Source organism: Coregonus clupeaformis, chromosome 30, assembly GCF_020615455.1.
Source record: "Coregonus clupeaformis isolate EN_2021a chromosome 30, ASM2061545v1, whole genome shotgun sequence".
Classification (NCBI taxonomy): domain Eukaryota; kingdom Metazoa; phylum Chordata; class Actinopteri; order Salmoniformes; family Salmonidae; genus Coregonus; species Coregonus clupeaformis.
The window spans coordinates 3,418,877-3,432,967 of NC_059221.1; the positions used below are offsets into that span (position 1 = coordinate 3,418,877).

Here is a 14,091-nt window from a genome sequence, read left to right on the forward strand (position 1 = left end):
GTTGGGGGTGGAGTTTACTGTCGGGATGTTTATAATGGGGTACAGGTATTCAAATAAGGAAAAGGCTAAATGTGTGTTGTTGAATTTTCTGTTTGCTCAGGCAAAGTGAGCTATTTGGATAACAAGGAGGAACAGGGTCAAAGGTGGAGGGATAACAGACCCTTTACTATTATTTAATGGGATGGTCTCTGCGCGCCTTAGGGTAGAATTTGGTTTCTATAAAATTATAAAAAGTGTGGAGATATTTCAAGAGATATGGTGTGTTGGGGGGGCTGTCTGTATAGCTGGGGAAGATGGTCTGGATATACGGTTGTAGAAGTGGTGAGGTTTGGGTTATTGTGACGTGTGGTGTTGTTTTTGTATCGTGGGGTAGAGGGAAAGGTGAGTATGCAGTACAGGGGATATTGGTAATTTTAGGGGGGGGGGGGGGGTGAGGTTTTAATGAAATGAGGATGTACCATTAAAGAAAGACAAAAAGTCAAAAGTCTTATTTTGAACTCTGTTTCTCTTGAATTCATGCTGTCTACAGATAACTCTACCATAACTTCTCTCTCTCTCTCTCTCTCTCTCTCTCTCTCTCTCTCTCTCTCTCTCTCTCTCTCTCTCTCTCTCTCTCTCTCTCTCTCTCTCTCTCTCTCTCTCTCTCTCTCTCTCTCTCTCTCTCTCTCTCTCTCTCTCTCTCTCTCTCTCTCTCTCTCTCTCTCTCTCTCTCTCTCTCTCTCTCTCTCTCTCTCTCTCTCCAAGGACTCCAGGCGGAGGGACAGATTATCTCATCCCTGGTATCCCCAGAGACCAGCTGATCATAAATAAACAAAGAGGAGAATGGGACGAGATGTTCATGAAGCAGTGCACTACAGTACTCTCTCCGTCAGCCACAGAATTATTTGCAATACACAAAGTTAAGAGTGGGGAGTGTTTGAACTGCGTAATGAATGATGCCTAATTTGATGCACAGACAGTGTAATGCAGCAAACTTGTATGTCTTGCAATTTCCTCCATAGCATTGTAAATATTACATGGCATCTAAAAATGACATAGCTGGAGTTAAGTTGGTTGAATAAGTCAGGAGCTGGGCTGTGCCGGGCTTTTGGGCATTGAGGGCATGGGCAGTTGGTTCTGTATGAGGGGAGAGGAGGAAGAGGGAGGGGCATGAGGAGGAGGATGGGGGGGGGGGGATAAGGAGGGGAAGGAGGGGAAGGAGGGGGAGGAAGGGGAGAAAGAGGAGCAGGTGGGCACCATGTTGTATTATTGATGGAGATCAGATGTACTCCAGTGCATGATGGCCCTCCATTAAGAGAGCTGCTGGTGCTCTCTATCAGCCTCTATTTCTGTAGGCCTCTGAGTCACACACTGAGAATGGCAGCTTGCAGGCCCTCCCTCTACCACTTGCAGCCTGCCTGACCCATGCAGGGCACACTCACCTCAGTCCTATGGAACTCTGAATGGACACTGAATCCTGAGTTTAGGGTGGGTATAAGGACATAGAATGAGTTTAGAATGGGTAATAAATAGGATATAAGATTGATTAGGATATATGTAAGGATATAGGATGTTATAAGGATATAGGTTGGGTATAAGGATATAATATGGTATAAGGATATAGGTTGGGTAAAAGGACATAGGATGGGTATAAGGATGGTTATAAAGATATAAGATGGGTATAAGGATGGTATAAGGACATAGGATGGGTATAAGGATGGTTATAAAGATATAAGATGGGTATAAGGATATACAGTGAGGGAATTAAGTATTTGATCCCCTGCTGATTTTGTATGTTTGGCCACTGACAAAGACATGATCAGTCTATAATTTTAATGGTAGGTTTATTTCAACAGTGAGAGGCAGAATAACAACAAAAAAATCCAGAAAAACGCATGTCAAAAATGTTATAAATTGATTTATAAGTATTTGACCCCTCTGCAAAACATGACTTAGTACTTGGTGGCAAAACCCTTGTTGGCAATCACAGAGGTCAGATGTTTCTTGTAGTTGGCCACCAGGTTTGCACACATCTCAGGAGGGATTTTGTCCCACTCCTCTTTGCAGATCTTCTCCAAGTCATTAAGGTTTTGAGGCTGACGTTTGGCAACTCGAACCTTCAGCTCCCTCCACAGATTTTCTATGGGATTAATGTCTGGAGACTGGCTAGGCCACTCCAGGACCTTAATGTGCTTCTTCTTGAGCCACTCCTTTGTTGCCTTGGCCGTGTGTTTTGGGTCATTGTCATGCTGGAATACCCATTCACGACCCATTTTCAATGCCCTGGCTTAGGGAAGGAGGTTCTCACCCAAGATTTGACGGTACATGGCCCCGTCCATCATCCCTTTGATGCGGTGAAGTTGTCCTGTCCCCTTAGCAGAAAAACACCCCCAAAGCATAATGTTTCCACCTCCATGTTTGACGGTGGGGATGGTGTTCTTGGGGTCATAGGCAGCATTCCTCCTCCTCCAAACACGGCGAATTGAGTTGATGCCAAAGAGCTCCATTTTGGTCTCATCTGACCACAACACTTTCACCCAGTTCTCCTCTGAATCATTCAGATGTTCATTGGCAAACTTCAGACGGGCCTGTATATGTGCTTTCTTGAGCAGGGGGACCTTGCGGGCACTGCAGGATTTCAGTCCTTCACGGCGTAGTGTGTTACCAATTGTTTTCTTGGTGACTATGGTCCCAGCTGCCTTGAGATCATTGACAAGATCCTCCCGTGTGGTTCTGGGCTGATTCCTCACCATTCTCATGATCATTGCAACTCCACGAGGTGAGATCTTGCATGGAGCCCCAGGCCGAGGGAGATTGACAGTTCTTTTGTGTTTCTTCCATTTGCGAATAATCACACCAACTGTTGTAACCTTCTCACCAAGCTGCTTGGCGATGGTCTTGTAGCCCATTCCAGCCTTGTGTAAGTCTACAATCTTGTCCCTGACATCCTTGGAGAGCTCTTTGGTCTTGGCCATGGTGGAGAGTTTGGAATCTGATTGATTGATTGCTTCTGTGGACAGGTGTCTTTTATACAGGTAACAAACTGAGATTAGGAGCACTCCCTTTAAGAGTGTGCTCCTAATCTCAACTCGTTACCTGTATAAAAGACACCTGGGAGCCAGAAATCTTTCTGATTGAGAGGGGGTCAAATACTTATTTCCCTCATTAAAATGCAAATCAATTTATAACATTTTTGTTGTTATTCTGTCTCTCACTGTTCAAATAAACATACCATTAAAATTATAGATCTGATCATTTCTATGTCAGTGGGCAAATGTACAAAATCAGCAGGGGATCAAATACTTTTTTCCCTGTAGGATGGGTATAAGGATGGTTATAAGGATATAAGATGGGTATAAGGATATAGGATGGTATGCGGATATAGGATGGTTATAAGGATGTAGTATGGTTATAAGGATGTAGGATAGGTATACAGACATGCCTTTGTAATTCAACACAAATCCATTATAATTCTGCAGTTACTGTTAGAAAATCCACAACCCATTTCAGGCGTTCTACAATGCAACTCATGAATATTCATGAGGCTGCCACTTTATTTTTATTCTCGTACTCTCCCAAACCTTTTTCTTGCCTATCAAACCACTGATAAGCTTTTTTGCATTCTGCAAACGGAACACAGAATAAATGGCACCCAATTATCTCACTCTGCACAGTCTTGTGTGTGTGAGAGAGAGAGAGAGAGCAGAGAGAGAGAGAGAGAGAGAGAGAGAGAGAGAGAGAGAGAGAGAGAGAGAGAGAGAGAGAGAGAGAGAGAGAGAGAGAGAGAGAGAGAGAGAGAGAGAGAGAGAGAGAGAGAGAGAGAGAGAGGAAATGAAAAGGCATTTGAAGCAAAGGCAGAAGTCTCCTTCTCTTCACTCTCTTTGATGGGACAGTGAGAGAATTAGGCCTAATAATTAGCTAATGCTTACTGTAGTTCAATGACACACACACACACACACACACACACACACACACACACACACACACACACACAAACACACACACACACACTGGACTTAAGCGCCTCTCTCAGTCAGTCTTCTTTCCATGTGAAAGCCCAGCCATGGCTGTGACAGCTGCTCACCACTTCCTGCTAGTCTATTTCCAGCCTCTCTGTGACAGGGCGTTAAAATAGGACAGGGATTTCATCACACACACGTGCCGGAGAGCAGGATTACACACATTAAACACACACTTATTAGCGCACACACATGCACACGCACAAACACAGTCATTAGCATGTACACACACACGCACACACACTAACAAGTGAGATGGATTAGTCATCCATAATGGTAATTATTACATACATAGACACAATTCACATGCATGTGTGTCTGTGTCTCTCTGCGTGTGTCTCTCTCTGTGTGTGTGTGTGTTGTGTGGGCTAGTCATTGGACATGTGAGTCACATATCTCCCACCTGCAGCCCAGCAAGCAGAGAACACACACACACATAGATTGGAGGGACATATTGAAGAGTGCATGGACAGAGTAGTGAGGAGCAGCTGGACATGGTGAATCACTGAGTTCTCACCAGCAAAAGCTTTGAGAAGGACAACTCTAATCTGTGAGAGAGAACCAGAGAGAGAGAAAGAGACCCCCTATCTGGCCAATCAAGCAGTGACATTAATCAATTAACCAATCAACCAGGAAAATAAATCAAGCCGTATGATATGACCTCACATTTCAGTATGACTTGGATTAAGTACCCAGAGAATTAAATAGAACACTAGAGTACAGACTATATTTTAGTAGGAGAATAGAGTATATTATAGTAGGATAATATGTATCTCTATTTGAGTATCCCTGCCCTAACCCTGATACACCTGGACTCTAGTCTCTAAATATAAAATACAAATAATGGCCTCAATTAAGGAATGGGCCCTAGTCAAAAGTAGTGCACTTCATAGGGAATAGGGTTCCATTTCAGACACAGCCATGGAGGTAAGTCATTTGATGTCAGTAAAGCTGATAAACATTATGAAATAGCAGAGTAGCATATGCCCTACTATTAGCCCTGCTAATCCACATAGAGATAATAAGACTAACCAATCATCTCTGTGGTATAACCTGACCTCTCTGTCCCCCCCTGCCTTCATCCCTGCAGGCACACACTCACTGAAGACGCACACACACACACAAACACACGCACACACACACAGACAGGTGAGTGAGAGACAGACTAATTGTTAGGACACCTAAGATGGCAGCTGTGAAGTCCTATGTGACAGACAAGACACTTCCTGGATGATGAACTGTTTTTCTTTGCGTCCCATAATTCCCCCCACCTGCAGTGCCCTTCCCCTGGGCAACTTAATGACTGAAGAACGATTAAACATTTTATCTGTCATTCAAGTTGGATTAATTTAGTCCAATCATTTGCATCACAAATGGCACCCTATTCCCTATATGTGACAGCCTGTCCCAACGGGGGCTTATATCGAAAAATCCTAAATACCTTTTTTTTTTTTTTTTTTACAGATTACAAAAATTCTGATTCTGATCTCCAAAATGGTAAAACATACACTGTGATTGTAGGAAGCTTGGGAAAGTTATGCTACTTTAAAAGTTGATACACTTTTAAACTTCGAAATGTGACTTTTGGAGAAATGGAACGATACAGAGCAGCAGGAGCAACCCAGAGTGTCAAAAACACTTCGGAAAATGTGATGTTTGAAGAAACATGGATAAACATCTAATTCTGCAGTGAGACTGTAAAAGCTTGTTGCTTAAGCCATAGATCCACCCACCTCTTTAGGAATTCACATGTAACTGCATGGCCAACCGTCAGCATGGTCAACCCCTCCATGATTTCTTTTTTTTACGGCCCTTATGTGAAGTAGGAACTAGCGTCATCCGCCCCCGTTGGGCTGGCATATCACATATAGTGCACTACCTTGGACCACTATGGGCCCTGGTGAAAGGTAGTGCACGTATAAAGCCTCAGACCATTCTCACAGTGGTTGGTATGTCTTTTGTTACTTGTACCTGACCACCACACTCGCTCCAATTTCTAAGAATGTAGAATTGACCATTATCTGACAAAATAATTATCACTGATCTAAAATCTGATTGTACAAATACAACACCTCCTTTTAAAAAGTACACAACATTGTTATGCATGCCACATCTCTGTGCTGCACTAAAAGGTTTATTGTAGCCTGAGAGTTTATGAAAAAGACAGTGTAATGTGATGTTTCTCAGCTCAACATAAAGTGAAGTGTCGCTTTGGGAGCGATTCAGACATATTTTATAACGAGAGGGCAGTATGCTACAAGGTCTGATGAGTCAGTTGGTGTGTGTGTTTGTGTGTTTCTCTCTGTGTGTGTGTGTGTGTGTGTGTGTGTGTGTGTGTGTGTGTGTGTGTGTGTGTGTGTGCGCATAAGTGTGCACTTGTACTGTATGCATGTGTGTGCGCATGCGGGCCTGCTTTTGTGCTGCCTGCAAGAGTGTGTGTGAAACAGTGTGTCATTGAGCTCCACTCAGCAACACTGAGCTCCACTGAGCTCCACTGCCTCAAAGGTCACTCTGTGGTAGAGAAAGGTTCCCATCTGAATGAATTTACAATGAATCCTGCTCTGAAGTCATGGGTGCAGAGAGAGGATGAGAGGGGAGGGTTTTTTCCCTCTCATAAGATATAAGAGGGTACAGGAGAAAAGAGAAGATGTTGGTGAGGAAAGGAAAACGATGAAAACTCCACAGTGAGAGAATTCCCACATGGTGAATGTTTAGCAATATTTGTTACATTGCGATCTACTTATGTTCAGTTCATAACAACACAACATAAGACACATTTCCCAAGTGAATGAGCAAATGATTTCACTATCTCCCCATGTATTAAATCGATCTTGAAAAACATGGAGTGAAGACCATGTGAACGCCCTGTAGCTAATCCTAGTATTCTCTCTCTGTATCTCTCTCTCTCAATCTACAGTACCAGTCAAAAGTTTTGGCACACCTACTCATTCAAGGGTTTTTCTTTATTTTTACAATTTTCTACATTGTAGAATAATAGTGAAGACATCAAAACTATGAAATAACACATATGGAATCATGTAATAACCAAAAAAGTGTTAAACAAATCAAAATATATTTTATATTTGAGATTCTTCAAAGTAGCCAACCTTTGCCTTGATGACAGCTTTAAACAATCTTGGCATTCTCTCAACCAGTTTCATGAGGTAGTCACCTGGAATGCATTTCAATTAACAGTTGTGCCTTGTTAAAAGTTAATTTGTGGAATTTCTTTCCTTCTTAATGCGTTTGAGCTAATCAGTTGTGTTGTGACAAGGTAGGGTTGGTATACAGAAGATAGCCCTATTTGGTAAAAGACCAAGCCCATTTTATGGCAAGTACAGCTCAAATAAGCATAGAGAAACGACAGTCCATCATTACTTTAAGACATGAAGGTCAGTCAATATGGAGAATTTCAAGAACTTTGAAAGTTTCTTCAAGTGCAGTCGCAAAAACCATCAAGCACTATGATGAAATTGGCTCTCATGAGGACAGCCACAGGAAAGGAAGACCCAGAGTTACCTCTGCTGCAGAGGATAAGTTCATTACAGTTACCAGCCTCAGAAATTGCAGCCCAAATAAATGCTTCACAGAGTTCAAGTAACAGATCAATCAATCAATTTTATTTTATATATAGCCCTTCTTACATCAGCTAATATCTCGAAGTGCTGTACAGAAACCCAGCCTAAAACCCCAAACAGCTAGTAATGCAGGTGTAGAAGCACGGTGGCTAGGAAAAACTCCCTAGAAAGGCCAAAACCTAGGAAGAAACCTAGAGAGGAACCAGGCTATGAGGGGTGGCCAGTCCTCTTCTGGCTGTGCCGGGTGGAGATTATAACAGAACCATGCCAAGATGTTCAAAAATGTTCATAAGTGACAAGCATGGTCAAATAATAACCAGGAATAAATCTCAGTTGGCTTTTCATAGCCGATCATTAAGAGTTGAAAACAGCAGGTCTGGGACAGGTAGGGGTTCCATAACCGCAGGCAGAACAGTTGAAACTGGAATAGCAGCAAGGCCAGGCGGACTGGGGACAGCAAGGAGTCACCACGGCCGGTAGTCCCGACGTATGGTCCTAGGGCTCAGGTCTCTCAGTTGGCTTTTCATAGCCGATCATTAAGAGTTGAAAACAGCAGGTCTGGGACAGGTAGGGGTTTCGTAACCGCAGGCAGAACAGTTGAAACTGGAATAGCAGCAAGGCCAGACACATCTCAACATCAACTGTTCAGAGGAGACTGCGTGAATCAGGCCTTCATGGTCGCTGCTGCAAAGAAACCACTACTAAAGGACACCAATAAGAAGAAGAGACTTGCTTGGGTCAAGAAACACGAGCAATTGACATTAGACAGGTGGAAAACTGTCCTTTGGTCTGATGAGTCCAAATTTGAGATTTTTGGTTCCAACCACTGTGTCTTTGTGAGACGCAGAGTAGGTGAACGGATGATCTCTGCATGTGTGGTTCCCACCGTGAAACATGGAGGAGGAGGTGTGATGATGTGGGGGTGCTTTACTGGTGACACTGTTGGTGATTTATTTAGAATTCAAGGCACACTTAACCAGCATGGCTACCACAGCATTCTGCAGCGATACGCCATCCCATCTAAAGAAAAAACCCTAAATGAGTAGGTGTGTCCAAACTTTTGACTGGTACTGTATGTCTATTTTTCTCTCTCTCTGTTCACACAGTATTTTCAGTACTGAAACGCTACCAGGCATTGAACAGCCCACAACCCACTGCTCTAATCTGTATATCATTATTAAGCCTGGAAGGGGAGGATTCTGGATGAAATGGAGGAGGATGCTAGGACTTTGGCCTTTGGTTGATATAAAGTGCATGTCGGTAGAGAACACATTTTGTTTAGTGACATCCATTTGTGTGAACAGCGAACAGAAGGGGCAGAGAGAGAAGAATAGTGCTTGATTAATAATTCAACGGAGGATGTGCTTTATAAACAGTGAGAGATTAAATATGTAGAGGAGCACAGTGTACTGTACCCTCACTACCCTACAGACCTGGGTTCCAACACTATTTGAAATACTTTATCTGGGCTTGAATGAGCTGTCCTGGTACAATGGAACCAATGGAGTAGTCACAATGATGAAAACTCTGCCAATCTGGCACTCCAGGCAGACTAGAGGAAATGCTAAAAACATTTGGTCTGCTACCCTCCACAGCCCTCCCAAGGTCTAGCTAGCTGAGCAAATCCCAACCCAGCTGGGAAAAGTCACCAGGGCCCAGATTCACAAAACATTCTTAAGAATAAATTTATTCTTAACTGCAATTTTTTCCTTAACTATAGACTTATGAAGAAAGTTAAGCAAAGTTGCTATTCCTCACAAAGGTTATTGGAAATTCTCTTGCGCTATTTCTTATGTTTCTCCTTAAGCAAAAAGTTAACAAGAAATTAGATTCTTGAAAATAAAGTTATTGGACATTTTCTTAATTCCAAGATAGCTAAACCCTTGTCTTAAACTCAGGGCAGTGAGAGAAAAATTTCATGAAAGCAATTGAACATGTTTAATTCACTCATAAACTTCATCTGAAAGTTTCAGTATTGATTATTTTAAACCCAAGAATATGTTTTAGAACAGTAATCTCAGTAAGAAATATGCTGTAAGAAATATGCTAACATGATTGCCATTGCTAGCTAGATAGCTAGCTAAAACGGTTGCCTAGCAACAAACATCTAAAGATTTGTAAGAAGATATTTGAGAACTTTGTAAGAACATCTATAAATCTTAAGATATTGTTGAGGAATTGCACTTCCAAACTATCTTATGAACTTCTTTTTTTTCTTAAGAAGCTTCTTATGTTTTTGCGTAAGAAGTGTTTTGTGAATCTGGACCCAGGTTTTGTTTTATTCCCCCCACCCTCTCATTCTTTAGTTTATCCTGAGACACTGCTTTGGACGTCATACGTATTTCCTCTCTCTCTCTCTCTCTCTCTCTCTCTCTCTCTCTCTCTCTCTCTCTCTCTCTCTCTCTCTCTCTCTCTCTCTCTCTCTCTCTCTCTCTCTCTCTCTCTCTCTCTCTCTCTCTCTCTCTCTCTCTCTCTCTCTTTCTTTCTCTCTCCTTATCTCTCTCCTTATCTCTCTCTTCTCTTCCATCTTTTTACTTCTACTACCCTCTCTCCCTCCCCCTCTCCAGCAGCTCTCCAGTAGCTCTCCCTCTGGACTCACCACGCCACTTGACCCAGCTATAGCGTGCTCCTTTCAGAGTCTCCTCCACAGCCTGGCTCTCCATCATTTTCAGGCGTGCTGCAGAGCCCGCAGACCATGACAGGCCTCTCTTCTACTGACAGTCAGCCTACTGAAGGTCCTGAAGAGGCCTGCTACTCTTGAAAGCTTCCTGGCCTCCTTTGTTTGAAGCATAAATTGAGCCGACATTCAGCAAACCGCCTCTGCCCCTTTCTTTCTGTGCGCCTCTAACAGTTTGAATGGGCTGGGATTCCTCTCGGTGTATATCACTTGATCCAATGCATCTTGGTCCCCCACGCAGTCACTAAGGCTGTACTCTGGAGGCTATTTATAGCCCTGCCATTGTCTGTAGGTCTGACTGGACGGATGAACATACAGTAAAATACTGGCTCTGGCATCGATCCACTGTACTGTACAATATTCCCCACAGACCCTTGGGGAGCAGCATGCTAACTCTATGATCTGCAACACTTACTGTTGGATCAAAAGGAGCAATGATTTCATGATCTCAATCATCTGAAATACAAATCCTAATGTGAATAATGAAGTTATTTCAAGGTAACACTTAGGATGAAATTGTGATCAACAATTTGATATAGCTGTACGAAATCACAAAGTCCTATATTAGGCGAATATGATCACATTTCAGAGAGGCAACCTGAGAATAGCAGTAGCTAATAACATCTCACAAGCCCTCCCCGGCCCCCATATTTCACAAAGCTATCCATCACCAAAACACGGCCAGTAGGTTTGACTGAATTCAAACCCAGGGACATAAATGCCGCTTTATGGTTGCTCCTATGTTGCATCTGCTAGGCTGTGAGTCCAGCGTCAGTGTGGAGGATTAAAAACACCCAGTGACTGGTACACTGCAACAGCAGCTCTTTACATTCTGGTCACACTCACAGATGAAAGCCTGAGCCTCCTTGAATCATAAGGGCTGAATTATAGCGGGAAATACATCTCCCATCTCCCAGCCTTTAATTGGCAACCTGCAAATATGCACAATGTTGATTTACTCAACCTTTTCCCCAGCCTCCTCAACGTCCATTAAGGAGGATTTCTGACCTGGCTCTCTGCAGAGAGGGAGAGAATATAATATAATATAAACTAATCCAGGTTCTTATCCTCACCAATTTAGTCAACATCTCATCTAACATCCGTTTATGGACAATTCACTAAAGTATTAAGGACAATGAGGAGAGCTTTCACCACAGTATAAGCCTACCAAATAAACAAGAAGTATAAGAATATAGCGGTAGTTTGCGGGACACAGATGAAGCCTAGTCCTGGACTAAAAATACAGCTCAATGGAGAATCTCCATCAAAAAGAGAAGCTGCCTGCCTGCCTGGCACGTACAGTACAACCACAAAAGGCCTAGAGACTGAACATCCCTAATGTGGAGGGTTTTACTAAGCCATTCCAACAGCTTCCTCTACTGTGTCTGTCCATCTAATTTCATCCCTTGCTCCAGCCCTTCACTCCACCGTTAAATCTTTAGTATGCGCATGCAGTGTTCTCAAGGTCTGTGTGCTTATCTATAGAAAAAGGTGTGAGAGGGAAAAAGGGCCTGCTTTGGAGAGTTTCATTATCAGTGAATGGAAGGAAAAACTGATGTGTTGTGTTTCCCACGCACCCCTTTTGACCAGGTATTCTGAAAGAACCACTCGCCAAAATGGAAATACTGCCTCTATCAATTGGGCACTGAATTGTTGCGCGGCAGACATGATGGAGATGTAAAGCTTGACCTGCCAAGACGCTTTTAGGTGTGATTACTGTAAAGAACTGAGCGAGCTGCATTACTCACAATGTAATGACAAACAGGAGCACGGGCCTCAGTGAAGGATCAGGGGCAATAAGAGGGGTAGAGAGAGAGAGAGAGAGAGAGAGAGAGAGAGAGAGAGAGAGAGAGAGAGAGAGAGAGAGAGAGAGAGAGAGAGAGAGAGAGAGAGAGAGAGAGAGAGAGAGAGAGAGAGAGAGAGAGAGAGAGAGAGAGAGAGAGAGAGAGAGAGAGAGAGAGAGAGAGACAGAGACAGAGACAGAGACAGAGACAGAGACAGAGACAGAGATAAAGAGTGAGAGGTAGGAAGAGCGAGAAGAAAAGAGAGGGGGAGATAGAAACATATAGAAAGAGAGATGAACAGAAAAAGGTCAGAGTATGTGGAAAAGGAAAATCTTGCTTACCTCCAGGTGAGGCGCGGGGTTGAATCCACACAAGTTGCAGACCTGGGTGTGGCACTGGGTGCAGGAGTTGTAGTTGGGCGGCTCAGCTGTGCTGCCGATGTTGAGCTCCGTCTTGCACAGGGGGCAGTTGACTTTGGGCTTCTCGGGCTCCACCGGCTTGGGAACAGGCTCCTGTCTGGCGGGCTGCTGCCGCTGCTGTTGTTGTTGCTGTGGTCCCTTCTGATGATGCACAGGTGATTGCTGCTGTTGGGGCCCTTTCTGAGTTGACCGCTCGGGGCCACCCATTTGTGGTGCATACGGGCCACCAATCTGAGTTGGTGCATGCGGTCCACTCATTTGCGGTGCATGAGGGCCACCCATCTGTGGTGCATGAGGGCCACCCATTTGGGGTGCATGTGGGCCACCCATCTGGGGTGCATCAGAGCCACCCATTTGTGGTGCATGAGGGCCACCCATTTGGGATGCATGTGGGTCACCGATCTGGGGTGCTTGCGGGCCACCCATTTGCGGTGCATGAGGGCCATCCATCTGTGGTGCATGGGGGCCACCTGTCTGGAATGGTTTGGCACCAGGAGGTCCTTGTTGTTTCTTGGAAGGCCCACCCCTGGCAGGGGAGGGCTGGGAGGATGGTGTCCCTGAGAGGGGGTCCACAGAGGCTAGGGTGCTGGCCGCCTGGTTGAGTAGCGACGCCCCAAAGCCAAACAGTTTTGTCAGGCCGTCCTGGGGCGGTTGCCCATGTGGGGCGGCGTGTCGATGGGATGGCGACGAGCCAGCGCTGGCAGCCTGGCGGCCGCCCTGGTGCATCGGGGAGCCTCGGCCAAGGTCTGGCTGGGAGGGAGCCTTGACCATGCCCACCAGGGGGACTGCCCCAGGGTGGGGGATCCGAGGCTGGCCGGGACCTCCAGGCCCTCTCTGGCCATATGGGATGTGCTGTGGGGAGCTTGTCGTTGACCCGGGTAGGGAGGCAGAGCCGGCTACAGGGTGTCTCTGTAGGCCAGGAGAGGGCTGTGGCTGATGCTGAGCTTGGGGTTTGACCTGAGGCTGGGTTTGGCCATAAGGCTGTTGCTGGGGCTGGCTTTGGCCGTAGAGCTGTTGCTGGGGCTGGGATTGACCATATGGCTGGGGCTGAGTTTGGCTGTAGGGCTGTTGATGGGGCTGGGATTGACCATAGGGCTGTTGCTGAGGCTGGGAATGGCCATAGGTCTGGGATTGACCATATGGCTGGGGCTGAGTTTGGTTGTAGGGCTGTTGCTGAGGCTTGGATTGACCATAGGGCTGGGGCTGAGTTTTGCCAAAGGACTGGGGCTGGGATTGACCATAGAGCTGGGCCTGGGACTGGGATTGACCATAGGGCTGGGCCTGGGGCTGGGATTGACCGTAGGGTTGGTGGTGGGGCTGGGAGTGAGGTATTGACTGTGGTGGGGGCTGGGCCTGGGGCTGAGGCTGGGGTTTTGGCTGGGCTGCTGGCTGAGCTGGCTGAACAGGTGGTGGCTGGACTATGGGTTTGGCTTGGTGGGATGGAGAGTGGATCTGCTTCTGGCTCTTGGAGCGTGGGGTGGTCATGTCAATACCCAAGGCCCTCTGCATCTGGCAGTTGAGACAGAGCCACTCCTGGACCTAGGGAAGACAAACAAGAGAACATAGTTTGTTAACAATACAATTACATCAATTAATTTATCCTTTTTCATCTTTTACAACGAAGCAAGTATATGT

General features: G+C 45.1%; 1 protein-coding gene across 1 annotated transcript in view; it reads right to left on the reverse strand.

Moving 5' to 3' along the window:
* Positions 1–1,062: 1,062 nt before the first annotated feature.
* The window catches only part of LOC123482280 (protein piccolo-like), a 119,358-nt gene continuing 106,329 nt past the window's right edge, over positions 1,063–14,091 (reverse strand). The window contains exons 3-4 of the mRNA XM_045209376.1: positions 12,379–13,995; positions 1,063–1,116 (exon numbers count right to left, since the gene is read on the reverse strand). Of these exons, the coding sequence (XP_045065311.1) occupies positions 1,063–1,116; positions 12,379–13,995 (1,671 nt within the window). The remainder of the gene's footprint in view (positions 1,117–12,378; positions 13,996–14,091) is intronic.